The sequence below is a fragment of the Musa acuminata genome, chromosome BXJ2-6, assembly GCF_036884655.1.
Source record: "Musa acuminata AAA Group cultivar baxijiao chromosome BXJ2-6, Cavendish_Baxijiao_AAA, whole genome shotgun sequence".
NCBI classification, from domain to species: Eukaryota; Viridiplantae; Streptophyta; class Magnoliopsida; order Zingiberales; family Musaceae; genus Musa; species Musa acuminata.
In genome coordinates this window covers 10,151,300-10,169,694 of record NC_088343.1, presented here as the reverse complement: position 1 = coordinate 10,169,694, position 18,395 = coordinate 10,151,300, and the positions used below count along the sequence as shown (strand labels likewise).

Sequence of the window (18,395 nt, the reverse complement as noted above, 5' to 3'; positions counted from 1 at the left end):
AAAGAAAATACTGATGTCAGAGCTGAAATATGAAACTACATGGAATTTTTCTTCTCTTGAATTTTGAGATCAGCACCAAATAATAAATCTCTCTCATTGTTGTTCAATTAAACCATCTGCACTCACTTCAAGACAAACAAAATGAACATCTATGCAAACACTGGCAACTGGGAATTCAGTATCTTCTGAATTTTTTTTTTAAGCATCACAAGTATGAAGACATGTGAGCTGAACAGTAGAAAAAGGATCCATTTCCTCCAGGGCACATGCAAATGGCATCACCAGCTCTCTATTCTTCAGTTGGACCCATCTAATCATAATAGAATTGGTGGTCAAGGCACCAATCACCATAACTTCACTATCAGTCCTCTCCACTTTCCCACTTTCTTTTGTTTCTTTGCACATTGATGTTGGTGCTTCCATGCTCTTCCTCCCTCTCTTCCTCTGACAATAGGCTTCACAAGTTTCAAGGTTCTGAAATCTTTCTGCAAGCCCCTGGGCATCCAAATTCCACCATGAGGCTGGTGTTGGGAATTGGGTCCAAGGCCAGGAAGTTCTTGGCTACATCCTCAGTGAAGGAAAATGTTCTCAATGGGGAAGGTTCAGCTGGGCAATTGGAGTCCAAGGGAGAGAACGTGGATGATGGTTGTGATGCTAAGATCACTGATATCGGTATGATCCTTTGGTTTCTTATTGTTGTGTGTCTGATGTTTTCCTGTTTTGGTTGCTCCATTGTCTTTTTGAGTTCATCACTGGCCTTCTTTCTAGTTTGCTTTCTGGATGCTTGACAAGAATGTAACTGTTTTTATGTGATTTATACTATTGCAATAATTGGTGGTTCATAATGTTCATTGTAATATATATATATATATATATATATATATGTGTGTGTGTGTGTGTGTGTGTGTTTGACAATAAAGTTGAGAAGAAATCCACTTTCTTCTTCTATTTATCACTGACAAGTTGGATGTGTATCTTGTTTCTGTTCTTGTGGATGAATTGAAATCTTTAAATTTAAGAATACTCTATTAAAGTTATATACTTTTTCTCCTATAAAGGTGTGCCATTACTTTCCCAAGAAATGTGGCAGGTCAATGAAGCTTCTTAGTCTCCAATCTAGATCTAGCTTTTTATTTAATGTAATGATTTTTTGATGAGCTCCTGTTTATTATCTGATGCATGTACTGGTGCATCTTGTTTTCTGTTATTTTGTGCTTTAGATTTACTAGTCATGGATGGAACTCATTTAAATAAAGACTGAGAAGGATTACTGTGCTGGATGGAACTCATCTAGATTTACTACCAATTCATTAGTATTGGTAGGTTATCTGAGAAGGATTACTTTTATCATCTAAATATATATATTTTTTTATGGGAATCATGTTGTGCTTTTTTGGTGGAAATGAATTGAGATGGAGGAGAGTTATGAAGCAGACAATTTTTTATAAGGATTAAACTGAGGAATGTTACAAATACAAATAAAAAAAAAGTCAATAAAAGGAAAGAAAATACTATGCTGCACCATAAGGGAGAAAAAAAAAAAAAGGAAGAAAAACAAATATACTGAATAAGTATGGTTAATAAGAAATCCAATGTAGTCTGGTTTTTCATCTGCATAAAATGTTGCTTGTTCCTTTGCTGAATTGTAGTCAGTCACTTGAAGGCCTGTGACTTGCAGATAATAAAGAGGAGGCATTCTTTGACTCACAGGCATGGTTAGATTCTGATTGTGAAGATGACTTTGTCAGTGTTAATGGAGGTATTCTCATCAAAATGAGGAAGAGAAAGCATGATTTGTTCTTTTGATTTATGTTTCTACTTCCTAACTAATATTTGGATGGATTTTTCTTGTTTGCAGATTTTGTTCCTTCCAGAGGCAGTACTCCTAACTATGAGATGAGTAACAATGAGCCACTCGTCTTCTCTGCTGACACTTCTCCTCAGACCAAATCTGAGCCTCCTCCAACTGCTGAGAAGAAGAGACTTGCTCAACTTCTTCAGGAGAACCGACTCGAGGAAGAACTCGGCATCAAACAAGATGATTCCAATAGCAAGGTAAAGATCAATGGAAGATCAGGTATCTGTAAGCTTGATGCAGAACATCATCTTCCACAAGTCTCTGCTGAAGATGCTACTGAAATGCCTGGCACTAATTCTCCCTGCACAAAAGATGGGCTTCCAAGTAAAGATTACAGTGACCAGAAAGATAAAATGGTGAAGACCCAGCAGTGTTGCCTGCCAAGCTTGGCACACAGCCTTAGCTTTAGAGAGAGAAGGAAGAGGAAGCCACAGTGAATGAACCCTGTTTTCCTGAAGCAGTGTTCCTGTTAGTTATTGTTGATCCCAGCAATCAATAAAGAACTCGTCTGCATAAGGAACCTAGTTTTCTGTGAGAAGCTGAAAGAATTCCTTGTTCTCAGTGGGGAAGGGTGAGAAAACTGATATATCGTTTAGAGGTTGTATATTACTTGTATTGTTCTTGCCTGATATTGTTCAGCTTTATAATAATTCTCATGAATTTGATGTTGCTGGTATAATCTCATGAACTTGATGTAATAGATTATTATTATGTGTGATAAAAGCAGAAATATAATTTTTACGATTATAAAAAGGAATATAATACTCGAGGAGTCTCTCGATTATTCTATCGAGCATCGATTTCGAAGTAGTTTGAATTTAGCATATGATAAGATTTTTGTCGAATACATTTTGATGCATACTTTGAGGGATTTTCAGCTTCTGAAAAAAAATAAAAAATAAAAAATAAGGGCGAATTTATTTTGGTTCGACGAATTAGGAGTCGATTATCGAGTAGTTTATATTAATTAATTTTAGAAATTAAGGAGATTAATTTGGCCTTTTTTTGGTTCCTTAATAGTAATAATATTCCTAAAAATGACTGTTATTAACTAAGCTTTGTTCAAGTGGAGACATACTTCACTTCGAATAAATATCCAGTGATCTCGATTTTGAATGAGTGTGAGGTGTGATTTGGAAGTAACACTGTTTTGTTACTGTAACGGCCGTAGGACATATAACGGCCTTTTATATCATTTCGCGTAATGATATCTTATAACGGCCGTCGTAACGGTCAAACGGCCGTCATTTGAAACGGCGTGGAAATCAACAACCCTAAGCCCTCCCGGTCTCTGTTTCGGTAAATATAGCGAGAAGAAGGCTTCGGTACACTTCCCGACGACCGAGGCCGCGATGAGCGGAGGCAGTCGACGGACGGCGCGTAGCCGGGGAAGGTCCTCGCCTGGAGAGGCCGACGCCGGCGAATCAGCCCGCGGCCCGCGCCGCCCTGTCGAGGGAATCGGAAAGGGACGGAGCCGCGACCACGGCCCGATCCGGTTGAGGGACGTCAGCCTCAAGACGCTGCTAGGGTTAGGGTTCTTGGCCTCGCTGTTTGTGTTTTTCTTGGTTAATAATTATCAATGGGGCTCCTTGAGGGAGGATGCGGCAGTTCGGAGTTTGAGGAGGGCCGTCACGCCGCTGCCGGCCCCCAGGATGATGGATCTTCCCCAGGTAGGTATTTCTTGCAATCCGAGAAAGAGTTCGGAAGCCCTGTACAGTTACTTATGATTAATATAAGGTGGATACCATTTTTAGCTGTATGGCTTGGTTACAGTTTCAAGGAGAGCACCAGGAGAGCTTGTACTGGGGCACCTACCGACCTCACGTGTACCTTGGAATCCGAGCCAGGTACTGGATTTTGCGATGATTTGGTTCTTTTGTTATCGTTCGCTCCATCTATGGATTCGATGTGATGATTAACTACAATACTTGTTGGAGAGATTGAAACTTTTGTGGAACCGATAAAACGGGGTTGATCACGTTTGTGTTTGGACTATGTTAAGTTAGTTATCAATAATAAAAATCTTGCTCTTCATGTATTTACTAAAATATTGACTGTGGTCAAGGATAGAGACCTATGGACCACTTAGTATGTTTTCCGATTTTCTTTTGATTTGCGATTGTGGATGTCCAACCTGAAGTTTACATTAACTATTCTTTGTTAAAGTCTGTCTGTTGATGTTTAGATTTGTCTAAACTGCAAGCTTCCTCAAAAGATGTTTTGTTGATATACACGTATATCACTTATGGGAAGCACTTGTTCGGTGGTGATTTGCTGTTGTAATCTGCAGGACTCCACGATCACTAATTGCTGGATTAATGTGGATCGGCATAAAGGACGGACAGTACTTTCTTCGTCATATTTGCCAGGATTCTGATGATCTAAGCACATACGGATGGAGAGATCACAATGGTAGGGACTATGGACGTCAAGAAATCGTCGATCATGGATTATCATTCATGACTAGTTTCTTGAAAGAAAAAAGGAAAGGCAGTGGCTATGGTGGTGACTGGGCTGTTAGATTGGATTTGCAGAACACTAAGTAAGTTGTATTTTCAGTTTAATGTTTACTGAGAGGTGAATTTCATCATCATCAGAACTAGGATTAAATATTTTAATTTGTACTATGGTATCATGTGGAGTAGCTTTACATGGATTTTAGCTGTTAATTTACATGACTATTTATTATTACTACAAGTGTCAGTTTCTACTTTCTAGAACCTGGTAGATTGTGGCTTGCCTTTTACATGGTCCATTTGTTTGATTCACAGGTCTAAGGTACATGATGCTGAAGATAGCACTGCACATCTTTTCTTTTATGTTGCTGACGAAGAAGGAAATTCCTTAGGTGTGCAAAGGCAGAAATTTGAATCCCGTGATTCCACTCTTTTGGCATTTGGAGAACGCAATGATGTAGGTGGTTGGGAACTACATTTAGATTCACAGGTATCGTCTTTTAGTTAACTTAGGAAGATATTCCTGATGTGCTTTCAGCTATTCTGGCCCTTTATGTATTAGTAATTGAGTTTAGTACCTTATTTTGTTGGGAAATTTGAAGTTTGACAGGTACACTTTTGCTCTTTGCATTTTCTTAGTTTCTAGTTCATGATATATCCATTTTCACATTTTCGATGGATGAAATAAATTTCCCAGTCATATACAGAATAAATTCATGGGGTATATTGTTTTTTGTTGATGTTATTTAAAGTAATGAGAGTTCAATTGATATTCATTTTAAACTTGTGTTATGATGACAACATAAAAACTAATGGTTTTTGATCAAGTAGGAGTTGTACTAAATATATGAAATACAATATTAGCAACACTAAGAGAATAATTGAGTGTTCAGCTAATATAGTTGGATGATGATTCTATGTCCATAGAGTATAAGCTGGATGATTCTATGCCATGAAGTTTATTATGATTAGATGATTATTTTCCTCTGTTTTGCAGGAAAATTTGGATGCTCACTTTTCTGGGTTCAGAACTCTTCATATGCACAATTTGTCGGAACTTGTTCAGGGCACTCTTGCATTTCATGTAAGTTGGATCTGTTTTAACACTTTTGCAGTGGTTGGCAGGTATCCAGATGCTCATTTTTTCCCCTTCTTTCCTCCCTCTTCTTGTTTAGATGCTGTATGTTATACTAAACTGACAGTTTAAGTTTTTGTTGCTTTGTTGCATGTACTCTAGGCAAGGAGAACTGGGCAACTTCGGTTACCTGATGCAATTGAAGATTCTTCAAATATAATTGTTGTTCAGGTTTTAATAATTTTTGGATTGCACCATAAACCTTGTTAATCATGAAGCACAGACACTTGAAAATGCTTGCATTGGTTTAAATTGTACATAAAATATCTTAATACATTAGGTTTTTTGCAACACATATACATATATGTAATTATCAATTCCCGTGTTCACACTATGTTGTTACCTACTTTATTTAAGATCTATCATGTCAGTGTGTTGTGCCATGTCTTGTTGGTTTTTTTATCCATGTCAATACTTCACAGTTGTGAAGCATATTTCTGTAATGTTTTAAATTTTATTGGACCAAGATGTTCTGACCGGCTTTTACCGGTCCAACCAAGCACTACTAATGGAACATACTGTTTAGACCATTCTTTCATTTTCTTTTATTATTTGTTTCTTGTTGACATTGGGTATTATAAGCTAGTGTACCATATGCTATATTTGTATTATGCTGGTCTGGCAGTTTGTCAAACCTGGTATTGGATCGAATTTGAAACTGTATTTATGATATCCATGTATGACACTTTTGATACATAAGTCTTTTGCCATGTTCAACTTGTGTACTAGAAATACCGTCTTGTGAGGAAGTTTGTGGAGTTCCATTGTTTTATTGAAGAACATTAACTCCTTTTATTTTCTTTAAGTTTTTTGTTAATTACTGTTCTTCTGAATTATAAGGTCTAATGTAATGGGTTCCTGCCATTTTCTTCCAGATTTCCGCAACTGTTCCTGCCAAAATAGATATAGCTTTTGTATCTGGAACCAATGTGGAAGGTTCAAGCATCGATGAACGCATCAACAGCCTTACAGGTAGTTATGCTACCTGTTTACTAAATATATTAGCACTCAAGCATTGCACGAGATGTTTGAAACAATCTTAGGTGCAATGGTCCTTTCTAGATTCTACTGGTTTATTATTTCTTTAGCTTAAAACAATAATAGGTGAAACGTTTCTCCCTAGATGGTACTAGTTTATGATTTGTTTAGCTTAGTTTGATAGTATATATGGTAGTCGTGTCTAAACCAAGGTATGTAATTTCGAATAATATCTTCCGGTACGGGCGGTATGTATCGGTCCGTTAGCTGACCGGTACACGGACCGCCCGTTACCGGACGGAACGAAAAAAAAATATTAATATATATAAATATTCATATATAAATATTTTTATATTCGATGACGTCGCGTCGCCTTATATATATATATATATACCGAGCGGTATAACGAACGGTATACCGCTCGGTATACAGTGTCGTACCATGCCAAGCGAACGTCGAAACTCCGGTACCGTACGAAATTGTATACCTTGGTCTAAACATTATGACTTATCACTAGTCGAGTCATATTGTCACGAACTTAGCTAGAATTGTTTAAGCCGTGAGGCATCCTTAGGCAATCCCAGCTAAATCCGAGAAGTTGGCGCAATGGTGCTTTACAACTTAGGCAACTCAAGATAAGGCATGACGTGCCTTTTCGATATGCGTCCGCAAAGGGTCAGCCAATTTGCAACGTCACTCAGGTCCCGAAGGACCTGTAAAAGAGAAAGTTGATTAGTTAAAAAAGGAATGACACATAAGTCTCGACATCTCGCAAAAAGGGAAGCTTTACAAGCAATTCAGTGAGCACCTTGCGTGCATGAGAGAAAAGAGAGGAAGGAGAAAAGCAAGGACTTTAGAAGGTAGAACGAACAGTTGCAAGTCTACAAACAACTGCTAACCGGGTGTCGGGCGCGAAGGCAAGTTCCCATCAAGTTAACGTGCAAACTTGTGAAGATTGTTCAATGCCCGACACTACCCCGAAACCCCATCCCCCTGGTGGCACTCGGGGGGTTCCAGGGTGCTAAGATGGTTGACATTTTGGGTGCTGCAACAGGTTGTAGAAAACAGCCCGTGGCATGCGAAAACAGAGCCATTTTGGGATAGTTTTGCCCGGTGCAGCGAGCGGTTGCACTGTAGCGCTGCAACCTGTTCGAACATGCATTTTTACAAGCAAAAACACACAAAACCAAGGCAAAACATGCTGCCAAGCATCTGTACATATATGCAAAAGCGACGAACGGTTCGTTGAACGAAGTTGTTGCGGGTTCGCGACGACTGTTCGTGACAATATGGTGTAAACTTCATCAGGTAAATTTTCTGAGCCATGACAAATTTAGACAACTAAATAAGAAAAAAATATTCCATCAATTTAAGATAGTTTAGTTGAAAATGATGGTATCTCATGGTGTTATTGTGATCGAGTGAAATGAACATGGCTATACTTCCTTGACCCATAACAAAATTTACTACCAGCGATAAAGAAATACAAAAATGACAGAAGTGAAAGGGGGAGTGCAAAAGATAGAACTGGAAAGGAAATGAAAAGAAATTGTATGAGAAATTCCATCTCCTAAATGGAAAGAAACTATTTGATGCCATGCCCCACTTAAGCAGCCTTTTCTGCTTATCTGACTTTTATTTTTTATTTAATTTGAAAATTTCCCTTATTTTTAAAAAACATATATCAGGAGCCATGTTGTCCACTCGACTAGAAGAGAAACAAGGGGAAGTTGAGGACAAGTATGTCAGCATTTTCAATATAAAGGATGAGGTACAATTACTTAGCCTATTGATTATGTATATCCTTGGGACATGATTTTGGTGTTGCAAACACAACTTTTTTTATTTGAAAAGCTTTTCATTCTATGAATTCATGATACTCATTTGTTGCTAGAAATTTGTTTGGAGTATTGAAACATTGAAGTAAAAGGTTTTCAATGGTATTCATTCATTTTCTTGGTTTGCTAGATTTCTTAATCTCGCTCTGATTTTTAATGTCACACACATTTTTTAAAGTATTCTTGTTTGCTTTGTTGCACTATATGACATTGTTGAACATATTCAGTATATACCAAGTCCTTGATATATTGGTTAGCAAGTAAACAGTACCTCAACTAGTATCGCTTCTAAGTATGTGTAGCTTAGTAAGTTGTTGCTTTGCAAATTTATAGCTTCCTGCCCATTCTTGGCTAAGTTTAAAGCAGTAATCAGAAAAAATTCACTTCGTAAACCTTAACTTGAATGGCTAGGGGTTTATTTGTCGTAGACCTAGGTTCTAGCCAGATTGGGTTTGATAAGGACATTACTTAACGGTACACAGTAGTGGTGCAAACAAAACCAACTAAAGGGTCATAAGTGCTTAATCTATATTATGCTTGTTCAGTTATCTTGTCATCCTGATTGGCTGGTCTCGTCTCTCCATTCACCACAGTCTCTCTCTTGCCTACGGCTTGCCCCACTTCATTTGTTAGCCTCCATTACTAGCCTGTGATTTGGGCCACTGCCAGAGAGGTGTTGGGCTGTTGGCCATGGGCTTGGCAACAGTGAAAACAAAAGAAAGGGAGGAGACCCTCTCCCTCTCGCCAGTCTATTATCAGCTAATTTCTGTGCTAACAACAAATTGAACGTAAGCCTAATTGCACATATCATAGGGTGGCAACAGTAGCAAAGATGGTTGAGTCGGCAAGTCGGTGGTGGTCTCCATTTAAAGTTTAATAGTAAGTTTTGGTGAATAAGGACCATAGTGATATTTGAAACCAACTTGCCTTTCTACGAGAAAGTGATGTATTTGTGGAATAGTGTAGTTTTCCTTCTCTAGTTAGTGGCTTCTATCCTCTCCTCTCTTACATTTTTCTTACTCTTCGTTGGGTAACCTTAACATGGAATGTAGGGAGTAGAGGGGGCATGGAAGATGGATGACTATCTTTTTCCTTTTTAGGTTGCCTTAACATGGAAGAGAAAAGGGAGAGAGGGTCTGCATGTTGATGTGATATTTAGGGTGGTATTTGTGGATTTTTTTGGACTTAATAAAATCAAGTTGATGCATATATATTTAAAGAGCTTTACCAAATGAAGGCTCAAGTAAGAAATATAATATTAGACCTGACGGGTTAAGACCTTACAATCCGAAGCTGACCTGGATCTGACTGGCTTAGTCTTACTACTTTGACCCAAACCAACTTAAATCAGAATACCTGGTTGATTAGATGATAAACTTACACTCTTGTCAATGGCAATTTATTTTATTAACCTACAATTTTCCTTGGAAGAAGATTTCTTAAATTTCAAATAAAATATTTAGTGATCATAAGTTAATCAGGTCATGTGGGTCACATGCATCATTATTGTGTCAGTTAGGTTCATACAGGTTAAGCGATTGATGCAAGTGGTGACCCTTGTTTGAAATGGGTTGAGCAATTAGACCCATTTATGCCACAAACCATATTAGGTCAAAGCCAAAATCCACTGTGTCAAGTTTGCATGTCTTGTTGAGCTTTTACACCCCCTCTATGTGGAGCATATGTGGCTCATATTCAAATATTAAAAGATCATGCATATACAAGATATATTTAAAGAATAAATGCTTAAACATATGCCATTATTAGTTTTGTGCTTGAGGATTGCTTACATACAGTTGTATGACTGCATAAGCAGCTGCATACATTATTATCATTTTCGTGGTTGAGAATTGCACATATACAATTGCAGACATATGTTGTGGTACACACCATATTTGATGGAAGCATAGGCCTTGTGCATTGTTAATATGAAAAGTGAATTGTGCATTCTATTATTGACCTCTTTATTTTGAGATTGGCTTGTATTTCATTTGGCTTGCATCGGTTTTGCTCTAACATTTCGATATGATTCAGGTTGATTCTGAATCAATGATCGTTGGTAGGGCAGCCATTGGAAATCTGCTGGGGGGGATCGGTTACTTCTATGGCCAATCAAGGATTGCCTTACCCAAAGGTTTCACTGTAAGTTAGAGAAATTAACTGGACTTAAATTTTCATCTGTGGTTCAACAGTGGGTTGCATATATTTTCTCTTGTTCCACATTCCTTTTTTCGTTGGTAAACCATTAGAATCCAATGATCTTAAGGTAGAAACCTAGCTCATTGTTTGCCAGTGGGACTACATCTTTGGAAACATATTGTTAAAAGCGTATTTGTGTCATATTTGAAGTTTGAAACCAACTACATTTCATCAATATGATCTGGCTATCTTTTGTTTCCTTTTGTTTGTTTATGTTTTGTAAAACAAATCAAATGATCTCCCAAATTTACAAGACACATGATATTCCTTTCGTGCTTTACATCACTAAAGCTGTCGCTAATTAGATCATGGGAAGCACATGGACATAATATCTACTGTTGTCTAAATATTTGGTTTTTTCAAGCCATCGTTATGTTGTACTGACTACTGATTTCACTGAGCTTATCTGATACAGATTGACATTCTCTGAAATTGGTAGTGTGAAGAAGCTTTGACATTTATGCTACTTGAATTAGTCTTCATGATCTTTAAAGTTGCTAGTTATGTTCTTATTTAGCCTTGAGAGGAAGGCACGATAGGCATGTAACACTTGTTCTCTTTAGCAGCAAGAGAATGGTGAAAAGTTTATTTCATATTGGCCAGCTGCACTTTTCACAGCTGTTCCTAGCCGATCATTCTTTCCAAGAGGTTTTTTGTGGGATGAAGGCTTCCATCAGATGATCATCGGGTTTGTTGTATGCCACAAATCTAATCATTATGCAGAATTTTTTGGTAGATTGATTAGACATTTATTACACAAATATCTGGATTCCTTTGTTAGGCATTTGCTGATGTAATGTATCTCTTCTTTAAATTATGTATCATGTCAATTTTAGGCGTTGGGATGCTAAATTATCCATGGATATTATTGGACATTGGTTGGATCTCATCAATATTGATGGATGGATTCCTCGTGAGCAGATTTTAGGAGCTGAAGCTTTGAGGTAATCTGGTCTTTACTGGTACAACTATCTTTGCAGTAAATGGAATATAATTCCAATTATTTATTCCTCTCTTTTAATATTTGCAGTAAGGTCCCTGAGGAATTTGTTCTTCAATATCCAACAAATGGGAATCCACCAACTTTATTTCTTGTTCTACGAGGTGTGATAACTTTACTTGCCATTGTGTTGTTGGGCCTAACAATGATAGGAATTGAAAACATGTAAAAGATCTTTACTAGATGTGCATATAGCATCTGGTATGAATTTATGGCCAAATTGATTAATGGTATGTGCTGTGTACCTTGCTCATCATGAAACATTGCCACACCATTGTCACCTAACATTAAGTCGTTGCCACCTAACTTCCATGTCAACAGTTCACACCAATAAATGAAGAGACTTCTCATTCGCTACATGATAAAACTAGTGTATTATACCTATTATGCCGGTGGTTTAATACTTCCATGAACTTAATGGAACTCATATCCTTGTTGACATATGCATTAAGAATCACAAATTGCTTTTCTTTCTTCATTTGTATGCTCAGATCATCCTTTTTACAATTGCAGTTAACTGTGGTGATTTGCCTTTGAACCTGACTGTGGTAAACATTTTTACATTTTGAAATTTTGTAATTCTAAGACAATTTAGTTCTATTGAATTGAATTAGATAAAGAAAAAAAAAAAGCTTCTGTAACTATGGTCATTGTTGTTGAATATCTATATAGGAAGTAGATTTTATATGTCTGTCATTGTTTATATTGGAAATCAAATCTGCATGTGGAGGATTGGATTTATTGTGGAACTTTGTTTTTTCCAGACTTGTTAAATGGCATACGGATGGGAAAATTTTCATCTCAAGAAACCAACGAGATTACTGATTTTCTTAGTAGAGCCTACATTCGCTTAAATGCATGGTTCCAGTGGTTCAATACTACACAATCTGGTGAGTCAGTTTTCATGAGAACTATGATGTGCATGGATGTCTTACATAATCTCTTTCATCTTTGGTAATGTAAATTGTTTGTGTTGTCTGAAAACATTTCATGATGGGATGCTTTGATTTATATCTTTCTTTTCATTCATGAATAGCTGTAATCAGTAATTCAGTATGATGTATGTATATAGTTGGTTTTAGTGGTGGTATGCTATGCAACTTATTTTCTCAAAATTTTTAGCATATCATATGTTTAGTGATAAGTAGTCTCTTATCAGAAGTTCATTTTCTTATGTTTGATAGATGTCTTTGGTATGCTAATTGAGATCCATCATTGTGATAAATTGGCATTTAGTTCTGCAGTTTTTGTGTAGTATGCAATGATATCCACTGTTCCTTTTGCATTTCATGTTCACGCTTTAAAACATTTAACAAATATTATGGACATTATGGAACCAACACTATGGAAATATGGAAGTTCTAATATCTGACATATTGTTTCCTTAATAATTATTTTTCAGGGAAGGATGTTGGTACATTTTATTGGCATGGAAGAGACAATACAACAACCAAAGAACTAAATCCAAAGGTTTGATTATATTTTTTTACTTCTCATCTAACATTGTTTGCTTATTAGATGTTGAGTTATTAATGCCTATCTCAACCAGGCTTCATTGTTCACTATTAATGAAAAGGTTCTACATGCCTTGATAGGATTGGTACCTAGACCATCATCTTTCGCCTATTAGGGTTATAATGGGCTTCATGACTGTTATGAGTGCCGTCTTTGACATATCATCCAATGGCTGAAACCGAGTGTGTCAGGCGGCATAGTTTTTATTTTTTTGCAGTTTTCTGCAGTTGTCTTTTTTTTTTTTCGTTCTTTCTCTCCTTTCATGAGTTCTCTCTTTTGTCATGTTCTGTCTTTTTTCCCCCTCTTCCATCTCTTCTTCTCCCTGTGGTGTCATTGTTATCGCTGGCTCCTTCTCGTATAGGTTGCCGCCATATCTGTCTTCTACTGGTATGCCTCTAACTCGACCTTCACCTCCTCTTCCTTTTTTGTCTTCTCCTACTGCTCTTTTCCTTTTCTCCTCCCTTCTCTTCCTCTTTCCCTCTGGGCTAGGTGGTACTAACTTACCTGTCCAGCTGCCGACCTATATTGGTACCAGACTGATATTTTAAACCTTGATCTGGAGTCTCTAGACATTCACTAGTAAAAGGCATCATTGGCAAGGTGATCATTGTACACCATACCATTATGTCCCTATCCACTTCTATACAATTCAAAGGTATTTTTTGAAACTTGGAGACTCATCTAGTATAGATAAATATATAATTGGATTTGCAATAAATGATTGCAGAATTCTAACAGGAGGGTTTTCATGAATGGGCTTTCGTTCAGCAAAGAGATGTCATTCTGTACAACACTTTTACAGTATTGCTTACATGGCACGTGCTGGTCCAGATGTTGGATGTGTGCCTGGAAGCAATGCATTATATGGTAGAAGAGAGAAGTTATTGGATGTATGCCATGAATTAAGTGAAAGGGGAAATTGCATCCTAGACTTGGTCATGAGGATCAGGTTTCTTGTTGAGATACAGATCTAGAATCATAGTAAAGAGTGGGAAGCAAATATGTGATTGGTTACACATCATAAAGCAGCTAAACAAGTAATTTCTTTTATATCACATTTAAAAATCGTGGATTGTTATCTCCTCTAATACACAGGATTTCATTATGGTGGACATGCTGCTTGCTCGTTGTGGTGATTGGCATGTTCCATTCGCCCAACATATTTTCTAGCTCAGGCACCATGTTCTTCTGCCAATGCCAGTCACAATGTGCTAGATTTTGTTTTGTTCGTGACTCAGAACCACACCATGCCTAGTATGGGTAGCACGCGGCATGAATAGTCCTTATCTTTCAGCAATTTTAGCATGATTAGTTGTCAATATCATTATTTACTTTTCAGACACTGACATCTGGATTGGATGATTATCCACGTGCATCACATCCAAATGATGAAGAACAACACTTGGATCTAAGATGCTGGATGCTACTTGCTGCAGATTGCATGCATTCAATTGCAGAGCTTCTGAAGATGGAAAATGCTTCAGCGATGGTTTTGTTTGATGTGTTAGATTGGGATTTAATGTTGGTGTAGACTCTAGACTAAATTATTCTTGGAAACTTTGCAGGATTATCACCACATGTCAAAGCAGCTTTCAGACTTTGAGAAACTTAATCAGGTGCTTGTTTTCTGCTTATACAAGAATCTACTAGTTACTTGGAAGATTATTTTGAATCTCATAATTCTGTAAATTAAATCTCTCTTTGTTTACTAATGATTACTTAATTTTTGGTAAGCATTACATTATAGTTTAAAATAGCTCTGGACATTTTTCTGTTTGTCATTTAGGATAAATAAGGTATATATGCACCTGATGCCAGAAAATATCATATAATTGTAAATTTGTAACAATATTATCCTAAATCAATGTTATTGTTAAACCCTTTCTGTATGACATATTGACCATGATCAAAATTAGACTGGAGGAATTTGCTTGCTTCTTTTTGCTGCCTTTTCAACTGATTGATGCTGGATCTATGATCAAATGGCTGTCTGATAAGCAAATATTTGTTTTTTTCGTTGATATTTGTTGGTGAAGACTATGAAACTTAAGTTTTGCTTGTCTGCATTTTAATGGCTTGCTAGAATCTTCACAATATTAAAAAAAAATAAATCCATTTTGAATTATTGTCTTCTCCACATTTTATATGATTTCATGGTAAACTAACTATTCTGCAATGTCTAAATGCTGTTTAAGTATCCCCTTTCTGAGAAGGTGCACACACTAAAGTAAATTATTATGTCAATCAAATTTCAATTTGCTTTACTGTTTGTTGAATACCTTTTTTATATCAGATGCATTTGGATCATGCCTCTGGAGCATATTTTGACTTTGGATATCATACTGAGAAGGTATGCTAATTTATCTTGTGAACTCTTTGGATTTAAGCCTAAATTGTTTATTGTAATGTCTACTTGATCATTTTTTTGTTTACTAATACGAAGATTTAAGTTTAACACTAGCTGTGCCGATTGGCTGCCAGAATAATACATGTAGGAATACCAAGCCATGCTGACATTGCCTGGTGTTTTGGAGCAAAAATATATTGAATAGAAAATGTAAAGAAAAATATTTCAAGAAAATACTAAAAGATTGAGTTTTAAATGGGTATATCAGTCGACTAAGACAGAAAACAGCTTGAAAACTAAAAGATTGAGTTTTAAATGGGTATATCAGTCGACTAAGACAGAAAACAGCAGTAATATCTGCCGGAATAATAAATGTAATATCCCCTTTCATTGCTTGAAATGTAGAATGCTTCATCTGCCCAAGAGTTGTGCCAGTTCTCTCTTCGCATGTTTATTTGGCTTTTCCTTCTGGAGTTTGTTTCTGTAGCTTGTCTGATGAAGAATGTTCTCATGAAATATCTATGGTAATTGTCCTCGGACAATCTTCTCCTGAAAAATGTTCTATTGAAACACAAGTTACACTTAAAAGATACCATTAGATTATTTTTTTCATGTTGTCTTGGTTATAAGATCAGCTATGACCTATTTGGCCATTCGTAGGCATCATGTATTATCCTCTTTTGTTTTAATTCTCTACATGTCAAGGTTTATCACATCATTCAATTTAGTCTTGAACAAGTGTTTTTTAATATGAAGATTCATCTCTGATGATAATGTACTTACATACAAGCCCATTGGTTTGCTTTTATTGTCAAATATAATTATTCGTAACGAAATCGTGACTTTGTCCTAGATTGTTACTTCTTCGGATATGTGTTGCCGGTTTTCTCTTCTACTAACATTAGTCCTGCTTTACTATCTACTTTGATTTAATAGTTTTAATTTTTTGATCAACACATGATTGTTCATTTGTTTTTCTTTGTTTATTGAAGTTTCTTTTGCATGAAACTGCAAATCCTAATGCGTAGGTTCGTTTGAGGTGGCATGAGGTGAAAGTTCTGGATACTGTGCAAAGGGAACTTGTTCGCGAAACATTGGAGGAGCCCCAGCTGAAACTAGTTCCCCATCTTGGTTATGTCAGCCTTTTCCCATTCATGATGGGGATCATTCCATCTGTTAGTCATGGATCAACCCTGTAGTGCTTTCAGAAGATATTGTACCTCTGGAAGATCTATCCTGTTTTCTGTATTAGTGTTTTAATGGCCAATAATTTGTTTATGACCACATTGTCTGTTCAGGAATCACCAATCCTTGAGAAGCAGTTGAGGCTTATATCTAACCGCTCAACCTTGTGGACAGATTATGGAGTGCGTTCACTCTCTAAAATGAGGTAACTGAATGACTAAATATCACACACTTTTCTCTTTATGCCTTGATGTTCTTTTTATGACAACAAATTAGTCTCCTCGGCATATTCCAATTTTTTGCTTCTTTAAGAACAAGTACCAGGATAATTTATAACTTCCATATTCATTTTGAAGTCATGTGAGATCCTAACAGTAATTAGCTCCTTCTACCAAAGAAGTGGAAAAAAAAGGACCAAATAATTTTTTTAAATGAAGTGAATACCTACTACCTAGACACCTGGTGAACCAACCAAATATTATTTAAAATGAAGAAGTTCCATTGACTTCCTGATGACATCAGGTGATCCATCTAGTTAACAATTGAAACATCCTTTAGGCGATAGAATAGTATGACACGAAGTTTGTCATTTCGCCAGTGTTCCAGGTTCTGTATAAGTGGCGTGATGGTCAGCTAGGTTACCAAGAAGCATAAAGTTTCATGGGTTTAGGGTCTGCCATTTAAAGCGGGTGAACCTAATTGCTTTAGCAAACATGATTCTGAGGTCAGTGTGAGAACTTCATTTACTTTTGTGGTTCAATTTTGCTACTTACAGCATCTAGATTTCTCTTTATGAATGTAATTGATGCAAGCTGCGACTGTTTTAAATTTCGTGGTGTTTGTTTTAGGTGCATGGTAAGCAGCTTGTTTTATTAAGATGATTGACTTGTGAATGTAAGGACTGGTTGCTGAGATTTGTTATTTTGTGTAGCTCCTTGTACATGAAAAGGAACACAGAGCATGACCCACCTTATTGGAGAGGTCCGATTTGGATAAATATGAATTACATGATTCTCTCAGCACTCCACCACTACTCACAAGGTACAAATAGGAATGTTTTGGTAGCAAAGAACAGGTAACCTTACATTATTTATCTGATGATGACCGGCTACTTTGATGCCAATATTCTACAGAGGATGGACCATACAGAACTACGGCTGAGACACTATATCAAGAGCTAAGGTCAAACTTGATACGGTAATATTTCTTGTTGCTGAACCCGATCAAATTAGGTCCTTATAGAAAAGTTGATTTCTTACCACAATTTGCTGCTTCCATTGTACAGTAATATTGTTCGTAACTACTATGCGACTGGGTTCTTATGGGAGCAGTATGATCAAAAGAATAAAGGCAAGGGTAAAGGTGCACGACCATTTACCGGTTGGACTGCGCTTGTTCTTTTGATGATGACAGAAGCTTATCCTAGCTTACAACGGTGAAATTTTTGGTATATCGTGAGTCGGTAGCGCGCTTGAAAGACAAAAACAGTTGGCCTAGCATTCAGGTGGTGTCGGAAGCAATCTGTTCATCTTCCATACAACGATTGAAGCCCCATTTCTTATCAGCTAACTAGAATGATAAGAGGGTGAGATACCTCATTTTCTGTATCAGGATATATGCATTTTTATATGGTGATGCATTATTTTTGAACTTGAGCAATGAAAGGTCTGTTCATGCAAGTTTATTAACTTAGCAGTATTATAATATGAAAAGCAGAATTAGACGAGGGAGAAGCAAGTGAACATCTCTGCATGGGTTATACAAAAGACCCAAAGAGAAAATTCTGAAGCTAGCTTTTCTTTCACTTCAACTTTCATGTGGATACAGCATAGAAATGCACTCTTGTAGACTCGTGCTTCCCAAGTTTTTATGTTCTTCCAAATG

The 18,395-nt window shown here is 36.8% G+C and overlaps 2 protein-coding genes across 4 annotated transcripts; both read left to right on the top strand.

Moving 5' to 3' along the window:
* The first annotated feature begins 352 nt into the window (after positions 1–352).
* On the top strand, positions 353–2,556 carry LOC135613477 (uncharacterized protein At3g27210-like). Its single transcript, XM_065110509.1, has 3 exons — positions 353–672; positions 1,679–1,759; positions 1,859–2,556. Exons 1-3 carry the CDS (start codon positions 408–410, stop codon positions 2,293–2,295), a joined length of 783 nt encoding a protein of 260 aa, XP_064966581.1. The 5' UTR covers positions 353–407; the 3' UTR covers positions 2,296–2,556.
* Positions 2,557–3,133: 577 nt separating this feature from the next.
* Positions 3,134–18,190, top strand: LOC103987628 (mannosyl-oligosaccharide glucosidase GCS1). 3 transcript variants are annotated; one of them, XR_001978763.2, is made up of 22 exons: positions 3,134–3,528; positions 3,632–3,705; positions 4,149–4,400; positions 4,630–4,804; positions 5,312–5,398; positions 5,552–5,620; positions 6,325–6,421; positions 8,116–8,198; positions 10,300–10,407; positions 11,028–11,152; positions 11,301–11,408; positions 11,495–11,568; positions 12,229–12,354; positions 12,867–12,934; positions 14,319–14,468; positions 14,545–14,595; positions 15,273–15,329; positions 16,355–16,501; positions 16,625–16,716; positions 17,110–17,235; positions 17,443–17,552; positions 17,645–17,673. XR_001978763.2 is itself a non-coding variant. In XM_018828017.2 (22 exons), the coding sequence occupies exons 1-22, from the start codon at positions 3,211–3,213 to the stop codon at positions 17,948–17,950; spliced, it is 2,589 nt and encodes an 862-aa protein (XP_018683562.2). In that variant the 5' UTR covers positions 3,135–3,210; the 3' UTR covers positions 17,951–18,190. The 3 variants fall into 3 exon arrangements, 2 of the variants coding, with proteins under 2 accessions (XP_018683562.2, XP_009404254.2); XM_018828017.2 differs by lacking the exon at positions 17,110–17,235 and adding an exon at positions 17,797–18,190 and having other exon boundaries at positions 3,135–3,528; positions 17,645–17,708; XM_009405979.3 differs by lacking the exon at positions 17,110–17,235 and adding an exon at positions 17,797–18,190 and having other exon boundaries at positions 3,138–3,528; positions 11,031–11,152; positions 17,645–17,708.
* The last annotated feature ends 205 nt before the right edge of the window (positions 18,191–18,395 follow it).